Source organism: Crocodylus siamensis, chromosome 13 (genome assembly GCF_052110815.1).
Source record: "Crocodylus siamensis isolate JL-2025a chromosome 13, ASM5211081v1, whole genome shotgun sequence".
Taxonomy (NCBI): domain Eukaryota; kingdom Metazoa; phylum Chordata; order Crocodylia; family Crocodylidae; genus Crocodylus; species Crocodylus siamensis.
The window spans coordinates 20,272,973-20,290,018 of NC_143407.1; the positions used below are offsets into that span (position 1 = coordinate 20,272,973).

At 46.6% G+C, this 17,046-nt stretch overlaps 1 protein-coding gene across 2 annotated transcripts in view; it reads right to left on the bottom strand.

Annotated features, from left to right (window-relative positions):
- Window positions 1–15,596: 15,596 nt before the first annotated feature.
- MMP28 (matrix metallopeptidase 28) overlaps window positions 15,597–17,046 on the bottom strand; it is a 31,263-nt gene continuing 29,813 nt past the window's right edge. The window contains exons 8-9 of one of the 2 annotated variants that reach the window (XM_090025981.1): window positions 16,785–16,936; window positions 15,597–16,661 (exon numbers count right to left, since the gene is read on the bottom strand). In XM_090025981.1, the coding sequence (XP_089882107.1) occupies window positions 16,542–16,661; window positions 16,785–16,936 (272 nt within the window). In that variant the 3' untranslated portion in view covers window positions 15,597–16,541. Of the gene's footprint in view, window positions 16,937–17,046 lie in introns of both variants that reach the window. The other variant, XM_090025980.1, reaches the window with a different exon arrangement.

Here is a 17,046-nt window from a genome sequence, read left to right on the forward strand (position 1 = left end):
AGCAATCTGCATCAGTTCAGGAACATCTGGGTCTGCAGTAGTGGTTCTGAAGCATGTCTGCTATTCATCCCTATCCTAGAACCACAACGTGTTTCATCCCAAAGCGCTTCACAACCACTAATGCATTGATCCCCATTTTCCTCCCCCTGCCCTGTGCTGTAATCATCATTCCCATTTTACAAACTGAGGTACTGTGGGGGAAGCAATTTGGTCAAAGTCTTACTGGGCGTGTCTACAAGAGACATTTACTGAGGAGCTGACTGATTACTTCCACAGTAAATGTCTCAGCATCTACACATGCACCCCTATTAGGGTGAAGGAAATTAATAAACTCCACATCAGGTCATACTTGTACATACAAGTCCTACTCAGTTGCAGAGTTTTTTCATGCGCAGCAGCACACGTGTAGACACTGACCCAGCTGGCTAGGGCATGAGAGTTATTCAGTGGCTCACCCCATGCTGAAGCACCCTCATGCCCCAGCCCACCCCTCCACAGCACATTAAGCCCACTCGGAGCAGCCTAGGGCTGGTAGACTGACCCCCTGGGTCCTCTGCCAGTTAAGACTGCTCTGACCCAGTTCAGTGTGCCGTGGTCCAGGGGCACATGTAAACAGTGCACTCAGGAGCTTCCTGGGAGCAATGAATTCCAAAGCAATAAGCTCCAGAGTTTATTGCTGCACATTAATGGCACATGTAAATGTGCCCACAGGGAATCAGTGACAGAGCCTGGAGGAAGGAGTATCCAGGGGCTTCTATAGACATGCAGCAAAGCTGCTCCGACGTGCTGTAAATCCAGTGCATTGGAGCAGACTCGATTAATCGAGTCTGCTGGAGCACGGAAATTAACATGCTCCAGCAGCCTCCAGCATGACTTGTTTGATGAGCTTTACTTCAAAGCACCCCACCGCCACTTTTCAGCGTGGGGACGCTGATACACGTGATGCTCGGTAGCTTTTAATTAGCACCCCCTGCCTTTCAGAGCACATCTATAAATGCCCCGGGAGTCCTAACCTGCTCTAAATATTAAGCAGCCTTGATTAAACTACATTAAATCCATAGAAATATAATTAGGTCAATCAAAACACAGAGAATAACTGAAACTAGAGTTTGGTCCTCTGGCTCAAATGTAAAGAGAGCTGGATCCTCCACTTGTTTAAATCAATCCACCTCCACCAGGATCAGTAGAGATGTGCTGATTAACACCAGCTCTGGTTCTGGCCCAGAAACTTTTGAACCCAGACAGCAGGACGGTTGGGTCCATCTGTGTTTAGCAGCATCAGAAGTCACATATTCCAGCAGAGGCAGCAACTTAAGACTTGCTGATATTGCAGGGCACAGATATTTTGGTGTTTGTTTTCTAATCCCATGGTGCCGTGCTGCCCTATTGCAAGCCCTGCACTTTTGTGCTGAGGTGATACTCCATTATGTCACGCCCTCCTGTCATGCATGGACATAGATAGCATCACGTGGGGACAGAGTCCATCAGAACCGAGGGACGCTGCTCTGGAAAAGTGGCAAAGTAGCCATTCTACCAGAAAACAGTGAGGACAACCACTTCCCTAGCTGTGCCTGCCTCCTTACAGAACCTAAGTGTAACAAGAGCAGTGGCTTTGGCACTCTCATCATCAGACTGGTCCTCGCACAGTAACCCAGGTGATCTCAGTGCTTGGATAAAGCTGTTCGGTTCTCTGGGGATTTATAATTCGGAAGGCTATAGCAGAACACGGAGGGCTTCACTTCCCCCTGCCTCGCTGTGGAGCGCTTACATGGATGGAAGCTCAGCCAGAGGAGCTCAGAGGAGGCGCCAGATACACTTAGGTGGCCCTTCAGAGTGAAACATTTTCCTCCCTGAAACCTAACTGAAGAGGTGGCTACAATATTAGAGTGGAGTTCACATGAAGCTGTTACAGGACTCGGGCTGTTTCAAAAGAGACTGCCTTCAGACAGGTCATTGGGAGGTGGAATAGACCCAGGAGGAGTAAACACAGGATAGACTAACTATACGTGACTGGATGAATTTTACTTCATGACTGCTCCTGCTCCTATCAATGTGTCCACTGTTCTCCAAAGAAGAAAGACTGGGCCCTTCAGGCCTAATGCCAGAGAACAAGCTGCCTCTCCATGATCATTTTGCCTCAGAGTCCCCCGAAAGTTGGATTTGTCTAGAACTAACCTGGAGAATCCTTGCCGTGTCATAATAAATGAGGTAAATGGTGCTGGTGACTTGGGTTGTCTCTGAAACAAGCAGCATATATTGCAGCAGGTGAGATTCACCTCATGGGCCTTCTTCTAAAGTGCCTTGAAATCTGGTCCTCAATCTATGAACAGGAATTAAAAATGGTAAAGCTACATGACTGAGAGGGTGTGGGAGCAAGGTTAGGGGCTGTGATGTCCTTGACTACAGCCCAGAAAGGGGGCAGGGGGTAGAGATGCCTTCCCCATACTGCTTAACTCTGCGATAGACTTGCACTTTGCTCCTAACCCTGCACAACTCTTGTATTAATGCTCTTAAATATATTCCACTATGTGCGTGTGGCACCTTGAATGCAGCCATTTTAATTCAAGATAAATCTCACAGAGCAAAGGGGCGGGTCCAGCTGCCTCTGCTCCAACAAAAATAGGTTGAGGTTTTGCTCAGAGTCTATACTCTTCTTGCTCCTCCCTTTTCTGCTTGGAGGAAAAGGTGAATTCTAGTGCATCCTTGCCTGCCCCATGATGAAAGGAAGAAAAGACAAAGTCATGAATGAGTTTAGAGTTTAATGGTTTAGTGCTACTTGTCACATACTAGCCTGAGCAAGGAGTGTTCCTGGGATCAGCCCTCCATTCACCAGGATGGAGTGGGTTGTGTGGAGCTTGCAAACCAGGGAAGGGTATATGGATTTGGGTGATTTGCTGCCTACCCCCTGGGACCTGGGCAACATTAAACAATGTAACAATCAAAGACCAATCTGCCAGTTTCAAGCTCCTCCTGCACCATCCTCCTAATATTTGGGAAGCGCATTTTTAAAATAATTTATAATATACAAATTTAATTTATAAATATGTTAATTCAAAACCTTGGTCCAAATCATTGACATGCAACTGTTTCCTCAGCCTTCTCCACCTTTAAAGCCAACTCCATCTTGTTAAATTTTGATTGAAGCCCATAATGTTCTAGAAGGCAAAAGCACAGAGCTGAAGAACTAAGTTCAGAGGTGATGGTCTTCCACTGGGAAAGCTCTGTTTTAAGATATTTAAAGCTCAACAGCCATCAGCCAAAGCACCCCTACTGCTAGGCTAAACTGAGATAAGGGAGGAGAAGTAAGGGTTGGTCTTTGACTTTACACCAGTGCCCAGAGGCTTTTTATGGTCAACACAGGTAATCACCATCCCAAGAGTTGAAAAAGAAGGCGCCCCATCTGGTCATCAGCATCACTGTCAAAGCAGGAAGTTTGGGTATAAACATGCCATCCACTATAACCCCAAGTTCATTTTATATTGTTCTTTGCTTCTCTCCTGCCTTTCCAGTAGAAAGGAATATATATTCTTGGTGGAGAAAAGAAGAGATGACAGAGGAGGAGGTAGAAAAAAAGGAGGCCAAAGGGCTGGAAGTCAGAGATGAGAGTGGGGAGGAAGAGAACATGGTTTTTTCCGCTCCACTGTCACCTCACATGTCAAGCATGGAGCAGGTCCAAGAGCCAAACAAATCGGAGGAGAGCTCATTCTGGACTTGGCTCTCTTCTTTCAGTTTCCTCTCTGGACTAATCACCATAACAAACAGGTATAAGCATAAGGCAAGGGTTTTTATGGATGACATCTTTTATTGGACCAGTTGCATGGTTTGGATAAATTTAGACAAGCTTTCAAATGCAAAGCAGTCTCCATCAGGTATAAGCATGATAAGCATCCTCATCCTCTGAAACCAGGGGCATACACTCTGGGCACACACTCTCCTCCTTTAGCCTCTAGGCTAGTATCCTTTCCTGAGGAAGAAGCGTAGAACAGGAAAGGAAGCCCTGTCCATCAGTGCTGTTCCTTCGTCGGCAGACAGGTTCACAGCTGTGTTGTTTTGAGGGCATCTGTTTCCTAATATTAAAACACAAGATTGGATCCAAGTGTAAGAATTTTGGAAGTAGGTTAAATTTAGCCTTAAGACCCTTATCCCCCAGGACCATGAGATCTGCCATACTGGATCAGACCACTGCTCCACAGAATTCTGGTTTCCTATTGCACTGATTGGATCACTGACTTCTTTTCAGGTACTCTAGCATACTGTTCCCAAGTGCCCAATGCTTCAAAGGAAGGTATGTATCCAATCAATTGTGCCATGCTGTATGAGAGGACATATTTCTTCCTTAGCATGGCATAGCTGTTGCCTGTGAAGCAGAGACATTAAAGTCCTCCTCTCCCAGGTTGCATAATGAACATTCCTAGTGATTGCGGAAATATCCTGCCATTTAAAAAAGATGAGTCACGTTGTCACCAGGAAAGCGATGGCCCTGGAACATGCCAGATGTGGTTTGATTTCATGATCAATGCCAAGACATCATCTGGCACAGTTGCAAAGAGAGATCAATTGCATGGAAGAAGCCCTGAGGCCTGCTCCATCACGTATCCTTTTTCTGTCCCAGGAAAAAGCCTCAGCAAGAGCCTATCTGTTGCCTACTGGACAAGAGGAGGTCACCAAGCAAGATGTGCTCTGAGTGCAAGATCTTTTTCTGCAGAAAGTGTGAGGTTTTGCACTACAACCAATGCTTCATAGAGCATTCCATCTTGGGGCACACCAAGGAGGAGCTAGGGAACAGGGGCTTGGGCATCATCCAGCCCATCCTGAGTGCAGGTGAGTTGGGCCAAGAGCCAGGGGGCTGGGACTTGGCAGTTGTGGACCATTGCTTAGCTTAGCAGGAGCTCTTGTACTGCAGTGATGTATCCAGGGCTGGACTTAGGTATGCAGAGGGTTTGCTGGCTCTTCAGATCAATAGCATAAGTCTTGATGTCTTGTCCATTCATCTTTTCTGAGTCTCTTCCCCTCATTTTATTCCCTTTGTCTTGCTAAGAAGGGGAATTAAGGCCAGCGATTCTGTTAAACAGATTAAAAATCACATCCTTCCCATGTGCAGTTTCCAACCAGCCTACCCATAGTGCTCCCAGAGCAACAGGCTCCTCCAGCCAGCTGGCTTTCCCCTGCAACAGTATTGTGCCCAGAGTCCAGGTAGCCTCCAAACAACTCAGCCTGCGCTGGCTGTCCATTCAGCTCTGCTGAAGGATGATTCGAGGGAGGAACATGGATAGGTATCAATAATAGGGTAAGGCAGAGACACTGGTTTGGTGCTGGCTTCTCCGCTACTACAAAGAATGGTGTCTAGGCAACTATACCGACAGGAAAACCCCTTTGCCACCACACACCAGGTCTCCATTAGAGAGCTCAACCTCCATAGTAATGCACAGGTATCATGGCACCTGCCACATAAGGTAGACAAGCCCAGAAAGCTTCAGCCATTGACAATTGAATGGTGGAAGGAGAACAAAAGATACTACATTTGCAGTGCAGACACCCCGCCGCTGCTGCGCCAAAGAGTGATTTTTCTTTTGTCCCAGATTCCATCAACTTGGCTGCAGCTGCAGGGGGACAGAACATGAAGAAATAAGGAGAAAATGAAATGGATCCAGTTGAAATTGTCTGTGATTTTATGCCAATATGCAGAAGTGGGGCAAAGATGTATCATTGTGGTAGGACTCAGTGTCATCAGTATTCATTATTAAAGAAGGCCACAGAGCTGCTTCCATATTGACCTGTCTACTTGCATCATGAGCTCAGTGACTTTCCTTAGCCTGTGAAGGCGGGGACAGAGAGTGGGGAGACTTTCCACCAGGGCTAGTTACAAATTCATTATTTCCTGACAGAAATTTGCGCTTTCAGTTCATCTGTATTTTGCAGAAAGTTTCAGTTTTCCTTAAAAAAAAATTATTTTCCCTGAGAAAATGAAAAATCAAAACCAGTTTTGCCTAACATGCATTCTATTTTTAAAAATTTTACTAGTGTTTGAGTGAAACAAAAAATATTCCTCAGCTTTCTCAACCAAAACATTTTTTTCAGTTTTTGGCCACCCCAAATTTTGGGGTTTTTAAGGGTTTTTTTGGGGAGGGGGGAAGGGGGGGTTGTTTGTTAGTTTGTTTTACAAAGATTGAGCATTTTCTGTCTAAAAATATCCTCTCTGCCCCCAACATTTTCCAGCCATTGCTGCTGTCCAATGCCCAGCAACAAAGGAGAAAAAGAATATGAAGTTTTCTCCTATCTATATCTCCCCCCTTCTCCTTTCACTTCAACATATGACCATTACACCATACATAATAATAAAGGTATTATTAAAATTGTGTCAGCAGCTGAAAAATACGATAGATTCTTTTTGAACTGAGAGGATGGGAGAGTCCTTTCATGTGAAGCATGTAGACAAATGCCAAAGATGGGGAGTGTTTAGCTGGGCTGCCCCAAAGCTCTGTAATGAGGAGCTGCAAGATGAGAGTGGGTAAGGCAGAGTCTATGATGGAGGAAGAGTCATTGGAAGATGGCTGGAGATATATTGAGACCAACCCTATATTGAAATGGCCTGTGCTGGGGGCCTTTGAATCCAGCTACTGGAAATCTATGCATTGCCTACAGTGGACTTTGGATCAGGCCCTGTGCAATGTAATAGCGTTTTATCATTTCTGTGAAAGGCGCCCTTCAGCCTACATTCACTGCTATAATTCCTCTCCCTTCCCAGGAGGCTAAACCCCTCCTGGTGGTCTGAAACCCTGTTGCACATGTGTAAATGCTTGCTTGCTTGCTTACCAGGCAGATTGAACGTTGGTTCCCTTGTGGGAAAAGAAACAACAGCTTGGGCTGTCAGCATCTGGATGGAACAGACCTGGTTCTCAAGAGACAGAGCATGAAACAAGTCTTTTAAGACTGCAGGTAGTCAGCCTTCATTATCTGAAGCCACATTCAAACCACACACAATTGAATTCCAAGGCTTTTTCAATACATCTGAGTTCAATGCAAGCCCTGTGGGAATTAATATGATCAGCCCAAAGCATACACAAATTAATTAATCCCCCCATGTAGTCATGTAGTCATGATTGGCATAAAAAACAGGAGATTTTTTTTAAGTTGGGTCTTTTCTATTTGCACCTTTACCATTTGTACTTCCCCTTTTAAAGCTTCCCTCTGCAATCACAAGATCTATACACTTGATTCCTAATTCCTTTTAAATGAAAAGTTAAATTCCAATATAATCATATGACTGAAGGAGCTGGGACTTTGAAGGACCCCCCACCACACACAATATATAACAAGAGATGACAACAGTGGGAATGTGACTAGTTACAGAGACATATGATGGACAATGTCTAGGTCACTCACTACAAACAGTCTATGGACAGTTTCAACACCCAGGACACAGATTTAAGCCTTACTTGTTCTTGTTGCATCACTGTTGTAAAACTATTCCCGTTACCTTCAGGGTTAAGAACCCGAGGCAACCATTTTATGAAGACTCATGCCTTGCTGGCTAGCATCATTTTGGGGGAGGAGGTCTGCGCAGCTCAGGAATCTCAAATATTCCCACGGGCTCAGGAACGCCTGACATCCCATCGTAAGGAATGCTGTCTCTGACATACCCAGAGAGGCGAGCAGTGGACGAGAAAAGGTCTATTGTAAGTCAGGCTCCAAAGCAAGCCATGTAGCAGCTTGGAGCTTGTCATGTTGTTTGAAGTATGAACGCCACCTTACTGAAAACCCAAGTTACGATGCAACATTAGACTAATACGGCTACAACCTACACCCCTGAATGCAACATAGAAGGATCTTCAGCAGTCATCTGAGGTGCTGCTAGCCAGCAGGCGCCCTGGAGCTGTCTACCCTATCCAGTCCCAGAGTGATTCCCTGTATCTTCCTGTTACTTTGTAGACCTCTCTCAGGGATTCTGCTGTTTCTGTCTCTGCTTCTCCACCTTGATGAAGCCTACCTATGTTGAAAAGCATGTGTATGGTATCAAACAGCATTTGTAGCCCAGCAATAAAAGAAACCCCGCAGCAACAAATTGTGGCATGCAATAAAGCAAAAACAATATCTCATGGCAGAAGAGATTTCCATGTAAAGCTCCACAGGGTAACTGAGTGACGGAGAGGGGAAAACGAGATTTAAAATATTATTACACACATGCTGGCTGTGTCTTTTGACACAATGGCTTTCCTTTGAACTTGTGTGCCCTGGATCAGACCTTCTCCACAAAAGCTCCTAAGAATCGTCAAGAGCCGTTTGAAACCTTCACAATGTTTGTTCTCAAGGGCTACCTATACGGATAGACCAGTACAGCTGCAGAGGCCATCTTCACTCTCCTCAGAGCAAGTTTCTATTCATTTTTGAGTCCAGGTGTTTATCCTTGTCCTGTGGCTGTCTCCACTACAGCATTGTGCTGGTACAACTCAGGCTCTGCTGACACAGCTCTGTGTGGGCCCATATTGAAAGCCCCTCTGTCAGCAGTTACTCCACCTGGCAGCATGCAGGAGGTGCATGTAAGGATTGCCACACCTATTGCTGGCTGCTGTGGTGCCCTCAGGGGCATCTCATGCACTGGCAGCCTGCTCCTTGCACGTGGAGCTCTACAACGATGCCAGAACTGCACTGATGTCCACTGCCAGAACTTCTGAGATAGGAGAGCCTAAAACATGACCCCAGCTCATAGGACGAAGCATATACTGCAAGAGAAAAATGAGGCATCTACTCAGTCTAGCAATGCCACCAAAAGGATGAGCAGGTTTACTGCTGTATAGCGGGCCCTGAATGGCACTGCCTAAAGCAAAATCATGGATACAATCACAGATCTGGTGCCAAAAATAAATCTCATCCCAAATGACCCCACTATAAGTCTTGGCCCACTCTCTCCTAGGAGCAGTCAAGAGTCTAACAGTCCCCATAATCAGAATCATTGAGGTGTACAAATGACGGCACATACACACCAACCTCTGACCCAGGCTGGAATCAGCCTCTGAAAACATAGTGTTTACTTTCACTCTTAAAGTCCATTTACTGGTTTGAACAAAAATGGAAGCATCAGGAGAGCTGGGTGCTACTCCCAGCTCTGCCACTGACTGACTGTCTGGCCTTAGGCAAATCACTTTGCCTTTCAGTGCTCCCATTCACCCCACATGGAAGAAGAGCACCACAATACTTACCTACCTCACAAGAGTTGCAGAGATTGTATATTAGGTGGCAGATCCTTGGAGAGAAGATGCTAATCATTGGGCACCTATACATGTGACAGCTCTGCTCCAACGTGTGCTAATTAGAGTGTGTCAGAGAAGACTCAATTAATCACATTTTAGTTAAAGCACCCTGCTGCCATTTTGAAGTGTGGGATGTTGAATACATGTAATGCTGTGGATGCTTTAATTAGAGCAGCTCATTGTCTCTAACCCTGACTATAGCTCAGTGTAACAAAGTGCATGGCTCAGGGGCTGGAGCCCAGCTGCAGGGGGATAATAACCTACCAGCTAAAGATTTCTGGGTCAGCTGACAGAGATAATTGACTGGGCTCAGAGGAAGTTAAAAGCTCCCAGGAAGGGAAGCTGGAGGTGGGGACTTAGGGAGAAGTATAGGGTTTGTGTTGTCTCCTTTTGGTCTGAGGAAAAACCCAGTGTTTGATTTTGTGTTTGTTCTTTGCACCTGCACTGGTTTTGCTTGCTGTGGTGAGAAGCTGTCTGCATGTATAATAAACAGACTGCAAAACTCTTGTACTAGAGGTGATATCTTTTATTAGACCAACTAAATAGTAGCAAAAAAAGTCTTTCTTGGCAAACTTTCTGGTCCAAATGCCCTTCTTCGGGCAGAGGCGAGTTCAAAGGTTGTGAAAGTTCTCCCAGGTACAAAATAAACTTCATCTTGCACAGGAGAGGTAAAGGATGGTGTGGTTCTCCTGGGCTTCAAAGTCCATTTGTGAAAAAGTTGCTCTGTGAATATGCATGAAGTTTCTACCTGAGAGAACTTTTACAATCTTTGAACTCTCTTCTGCCCAAAGAAGGGTGCCTGGACCTGAAAGCTTGCAAAGAAGGAATTTTTTTGTCTACTATTTAGTTGGTCTAATAAAAGATATCACCTCTAGCACAAGAGTTTTGTCTGCTTCTGCTTTTTTAGACCAACATGACTACAAGCTATATCTCTAATAAATGGACTGGCTTTTATGAGGAAACTGGCTCCTGAGTCTGCCTAAGGGAGTGCTAACCTGTTATACTCAGCCTTGGGTAAACTCCAACACTGCTTGAGATACTATTTGTCCTTCAAGTAAAACAAATCCAAGCTACCACCAGGAACATGCTATTTCATTAGTAGTTCTCTGTTTGATTCCTCTGCAGGTGAGGGAGCTGCTATCCTTTTTGAGTAGCAAGTGTGGCCTGCCTTCCCAGCCTCCTTTATTTGCATAAATATTTTTTCCCTCACCCTTTCTTAGCCTTGACTGACTCCCATCTAGGGTTCCCGTGCAAATCATACTGTCCATGGAGGTGTGTTGGGTTGGGGATGGGGCGGGGGATCATTTGAAGTAGGTGGAGTCTGTGCAGGAATGATTTTAGCCAGCCTGTCCTCTGCCCACCTTGTGTGCGGTTCTGCAGCTTGTACCCTTTGTTGGGTAGAGTTTTACCCTCCAGCATCCCAGCACCTCAATAGACAGCAAACAAGGAACACCGCTGGCATGTTGCAGCATGAAGAAAAGCAAACAGGAGCACAGGCCCCTTTCTTTGTCTCTCCAGAAAAGGGTGGGAGACTGACTGCAGGGCCAGAGCTGGAATGTGCTGGGCTCTTAAGGGGCCAGTGCTGCCGTATTAAACCAACTCAAGGGAATGGGCATCACACATGAACTCTACCTGGACACTCAGGAGTTAATTCTCCATGCTCTCTACACCAGCATGGGGAAATCACAATCAAAGCCTGGAGATGTCCCTGCCAGTTGGAGTGGAGCGGGGTCTGCAGATCTTATAAGGAGACGGACCCCTCACTGGGGAACTGAGGGAGTTCAGCACCTGGCAGGATGCTGCCCTCATTTAGTATAAACTTTGATGCAAATCCCAGAATGCTTTGCAGCATTCAATTTGCTCTTCAGTGTTGTTTCTAAAGTGGGGAAGGTTGCTAAGCAGGCTGTGGCCACTGATAAGAGGAGCCCACAGGAAATCTGCACAATCTGTCAGTGCTGTTGCAGTTTGAACAAAGCTGTTTGTGATACATCCGGATCGAGTTGCTGACAGGCAGATGCCACCATCAAATCAGCCGGCAACTTCCCCACCCAGAAATAATGTGTTTTGTGTGTCATCATTTTGAATGCTGAGTTTCAGCCTTCATTAGTACACAGCTGTGATATGTACCCCGCGCACACCACTAACACAGCCGACCTGTCCTCCTGCTGACAGCTATCTCTTAGGACATGCGTAGCAATACCAACCCTAATTATTCAAACAAGAACCAAACCAGACTCCCCTTTATCACCGCTGCCAGTCACAAGATTGACTTTAAATCCATAAAATAAAATAATAACCCCTCAATTCGGGTCCTTTTTACTTGCCATCAGTTTTTGAGGCCTTCCAGGCTCCCGCCGGTGAGTCTGGTCACATTTTCAAGCTTTTCACTGCAACCCAGAGGTAGCAAGGAACTAGGGTGCCTATAGACATGCAGGGAGGCTGCTCCAATGTGCTGTAATTACAGTACATCAGAGAAGACTCCTTTAAATCAAGTCTGCTGTAGCATGCTAATTAGCGAGCTCCAGCAGCCTCCGTGGGTTGTGCATCAGCATCCCTACACTTCGAAGTGGCAGCGGGGGCACTTTAACTAAAGATTGTTGAATGAGCTTGACTTGAAGTGCTGCTGCCCCCATTTTGAAGCACGGGAATGCTGATGCATGAGATGCCATGGGTGCTTTAATTAGAGCATCTCCACCCCCCAGCACGTGTAAAACACCCTAATTTTCTTTTAAATAAAAGCCAAGATGCTCACTAAATCACATGACTGCAGAAGCTGGAGCTTCAAGGAAGACACAAATGATTGTGAGAGCTAGCTGTACAGTAAACTAAGGGTCCCATGTTGAAACCTATGTAAGGGATCTGGATACCCATGTCCCATTGATTCTTATTTTTTTTACACTGGCTTTCAGTTACTGGGGTTTGCAATGTGGGTAATCTGAAAGATTACCTTGTTCCTCAGGATGTATTGGCACAGCTGCAGGGAGCACAGAGGTTCAAGCTGGGTCCACATAGTCAGGGTTTTCTCTGCAAGGGTTCCAGGACTCTGGGACTTGCTCCCCCACCAGAGTCCAAAATAGTTCAAACCTGGTGATCTTCAGGGCGCAGCCCTTTGCCAAAGATGTATGTGAGACTGTTCACCAGAGAACCAAGGGGCTCCCATAATGAGGACAGGAGCCTCAGTGCAATCTCTCAGCCATGGACTTGCTTTGCTGACAGACAGAGGGAATTACCCAGTGGGAGGAAGCACAGTGCCTACATGTCATTGCCTGGTTCTGTAGAAACATGTAGAGTATTGGCTGATCCCCCTAACTCCCTCCTGTATCCACCCTTGTGACCCACCCACATGGATTCAGGATTGATTTACAAATTCAGGGCTACATTCACATCTCCACAACTCACAGGGGAAGGAGGACACAGCCCCAAAGCTCATGACTGTTGTGGAAAATTTCGGACCTTTGGTCACCTCAGCTCAAAGAACTGCTGCTGCTAGTCTGCCTGAGTGAAGCAGGGTATAGCTCCTACTACATAGCTCAGGAATGCTCCAGGCCCTGCTCTTTGGGACAAGGGGAAGGTCAAGACACCACCCCTCCCTTCTCCACACAAAGCCCTTTTACTCCAGGAAACAGGCATTTGGCTTTTCTCAGGAAAATGCTGCTTTACTGTTAAGTGCTTGAAAGTCCAGGAGTGTCCTCTGCTGGAGTGAAATGGGAGCCAAGGCAAAGCACAAGAGCAAAGCAGAGCAGCGGCAGATAGGAGCTGGTGGCTTGGAGTCAGGAGGGCGCTTGTACACATGACGATCGTCACCACATACACATGACAAAAATTTCCTTTGCGTGGCTTAATAGTATTATACATTATGTGTGCGCAAGATTTGGGGGTTTCAAATGAATTTCCAATGTTGCAAACTAATCCCCATGTAGTTTAGTTTGCAACATTGTTACTTGAAATATTGCAGCCTTTAATCTGACAGCTCACTCTGAACTGCTCCGCTGAAAAAAAAGGATTGGGCCCCTTGACACTTCTCCTTGCAGTAGGTACCTGTCTACCGCAGGCACGCTGAATGCAGAAGTCCCAAGGGTCCCATTCCTCCCCCCCCACACTGAGGCTGCTCACTTCTCCCACGGCCAATTAAAAACCCACCATTTCAATTTAGTCAACATAGAATAAAACCCTGAGAACTAAATGCCTGTCACATGTGTAAGTGCCCACAGAGACCTCCAGCGTGGGCATGAGGCAGGGCTGCTGCAGGTGTGGAAGCAAGACAATACAGAGGGTTGGCTGACCTTTCACAGCAGGCCCCACACAGATCCCATGTACCTCCCCAGAGACATTCAGCTCCCCTGGGCTCAGGGGTCAGCACAGCCACAAACTGCCCAAAAAGCTAACAGAGAAACATGCTTACAGGCCCTCTGGGGCACAGAAGCACATGCTGCTGCGTGACTTCTGCCATGGAAGGCCAGTGCTATTGCTCTGGCTTCCTGGGCTATCTAGGCCATGACATGTTGGTATGCAGAAAGGATGTCACTTGTGAAGAGCCTCCAGGCATGGGCCTTCTGCTGCCCTTAGATGATACCTTCTGCTAGAATAGTCCTGGCTAATTCAGAACCACAACCAAAGACATTTCAAAGGTATTTTAATAGGTCTGTGCAGTGTTTTATATGACAGTATAATCTTGCAGTTGTACAGTCAATCACACATCCCCAGGCCCACTCATTGGGACACTCTCTCTCAACATCCAAGCTGTGCACAACTGCAGCCTGTAGGCACCCATATGTGGTGCCTGAATTACATGGCAGCAAATGGATGCCCATCTAAACTGATGCTGTTTGAGCACTCATGGTGCTCTGGCCAGGTCCCTGAGGACTGGAAAAGGGCCAATGTGGTGCCCATTTTTAAAAAGGTGAGAAGGGATGAGCCGGGTAACTTTAGGCCAGTCAGTCTTACCTCTATTCTTGGAAAAACACTGGAAAAAATCATTAAAGAGTGCATTTGTGAAGGCCCAGCGGGGGAAATGATGCTGAAAGGTAACCAGCATGGGTTCGTCACAGGTGGATCCTGCCTGACAAACCTTATAGCCTTTTATGACCAGGTAACACACTGCCTTGACACTGGAGCTGAGGCAAATGTCATCTACTTGGACTTTAAGAAGGCCTTCGATGCTATTTCGCATCCTATTCTCATAGGGAAGCTACCAGGCTGTGGAGCGGATGCTTACACAGTCAGGTGGGTGGCAAACTGGCTTAGGGACCGTACCCACAGAGTGCTGGTGGAAGGGTTGTTTTTGGCCTGGAAAGAGGTGGGCAGTGGTGTCCCACAGGGGTCAGTCCTTGGATCAGTATTTAATATCCTCATCAGCTATTTGGACCAAGGTGTGGAGAGTAACCTGTCCACGTTTGCAGATGACACCAAGTTATGGGGCAAAGTGGGCACAGTGGAGGGCAGAGAGTGGATTGAGGCCGATCTGGACAGGTTGGGTCAATGGGCAGAATGAAATAGGATCCAATTCAACAAAGACAAATGCAAGGTACTCCACCTAGGGAGAAGGAATCCCCAGCACACCTATAGGTTGGGGGATGACCTCCTCCTCTCAGTGGCTGAGAGGGATCTTGGAGTCATAGTTGACTGCAAGATGAACATGAGCGGACAGCGTAACAAAGCCAATCGGACCTTGTCATGCATTAGCAGATGCACGACCAGCATATTGAAGGAGGTGATGCTCCCCCTCTACGTGGCACTAGTCAGGCTGTAGCTGGAGTACTGTGTCCAGTTCTGGGCGCCGCACTTCAAGAGGGACATGGAGGATCTGGAGAGGGTGCAGAGGAACGTGACTTGCATGATTAGTGGCCTCTGTACAAAACCCTACAAGGGGAGGTTGAGGGATCTGGATCTCTTCAGCCTTCACAAGAGACATCTGAGGGGAGACCTTGTAGCAGCCTGTAAGTTTATCAAGGGAGGACAACAGAGAATTGGAGATGCACTATTTACCAGGGCACCCCTAGGAGTAATTTGGAATAATGTGTACAAACTGGAGGACAGGTTAGACATTAGGAAGAAATTTTTCACAGTAAGGGTGGCCAGAATTTGGAATGGGCTTCCAAGAGAGGTGGTGCTATCACCTAACTTGGAGGTCTTCAAGAGGAGGCTAGATAGGCACCCAACTGGGATCATCTGACCTGCCCGGGGCAGGGGGTCAGACACAATGATCCTTTGGGGTTCCTTCTGACTCTACTATCTATGAATCTGTGATGCAACTCACACCTTCCTTTGGGGTTCCTTCTGACTCTACTATCTATGAATCTGTGATGCAACTCACACCTTCTTCTGGATCTCCCAACAAGTGAGTTATGTCACCGGATACTGGTCTCTGAAACTGCCCTTTGAAAAGATAAAAAAAGGCAAATTCTTTCTCATTCATCTCCAGCCAACACAGCCAAGACCAGAAATGATGGGAAAATGGAGGAAATCAGGCCAAATTCACAAATAATTTTCAAATTATGTTTGTTTCAGAGATTTAACATGGGCCTATTTTTTGCTTGTGTGTTTTTTTTACTGAAAGTGAAAATACTACCATGATTCTTCATTTACCAAAAACCCTGGAGGGGGTTTCGGTTAATGGTCTAGTGAAAAAAAACAATGACCAATGTCAAAAAACCATTTTAATAACAATTCCCATAAAAACATAAAAAGCAACATATTTGGAAAAAAAATAATGGGTCCTGAGGTGGACTTTTTAATATTAAAACAAAAAGGATGTTTCTGGACAAAAGAAACACCTCAATTTTTTTTCATCCAAAAAGATTCCAACCAAGTCAACCCTCACAGCTCCGGATTGTTTATTCCAGATTGATCGGGCTTCCCCAGTTACAGCACCAGTAGTCCCTATTTGCGAGTGGGGACGTCTTTGAACTGGGAGGTTGGTCTCCTGAGAACAGCGTCTTCTCAGTGCTCTGTAAAAGGGGTGCCCTTGCCCATGTATAGGGGGAGGGTATGCACAGAGGAGCCTGACCCACAGAAGAGCACTCAGGATGAAGGGATAGGTCCATTGTTTCTCAGAGAGCAAGGGACTCTGATTACATCAGGCAGTCACTGTGATGCAAACCTGAGACAGGAGTTCAAGTAGATGATTGACAAGAGGTATTTGGGTAAAGGACCCAACCTGGCGAGCCATGTGCATTGTGGAATAAGAGTCCTTCTCCTATAAGCAGAGGAGAAGACAGGGGATCCAGCCACCGTCACATATGTCTGTGCTCATGGCAGTCAGCACCTTGGTGTCATGGTCCCTTCAAGTGAAGCTCATAAGAGAGTCCGACTGGAATTCACATCCCAACAGCCCATCCATGGCAGCTGAGTGGCCCATTTCCCAGTCACCACCACCTGCAACTTGCCCTGGTCAAATTTCCAGTACTGATCATCCTGGAAGAAGTAAACAAAGCCATCGTGGTGGGTCAGGGCACCATTCACTTCAGCTGGGACCCCATTCCAGTCCCTCAGGCTCCTGGGGTAGTAGGGCTCCACCTGCAGCGTCTCCTCACTCACCACGTAGTACTTAGGACCCTTGAAGAGGACGAGGTGGTGGAGCTGCTGGAAGTACAGGGCTGCGTTGGGGTGTCGGGGGAGGTTGCTAGCACTGCACTTCTGGGGGAACCCTGCCTCCAGTGTGGAGCCTTTGTATCGCCAGCATCGGCCACCTGAGGAGGAGCCAGAAACAAAACTGGTTAGGTCAGCATGGACAGAGACAGTGTAGGCAGCAGGGCACAGCCTGGGGAAGATGGGAGCCAGGAGATGAATGACAGAACTA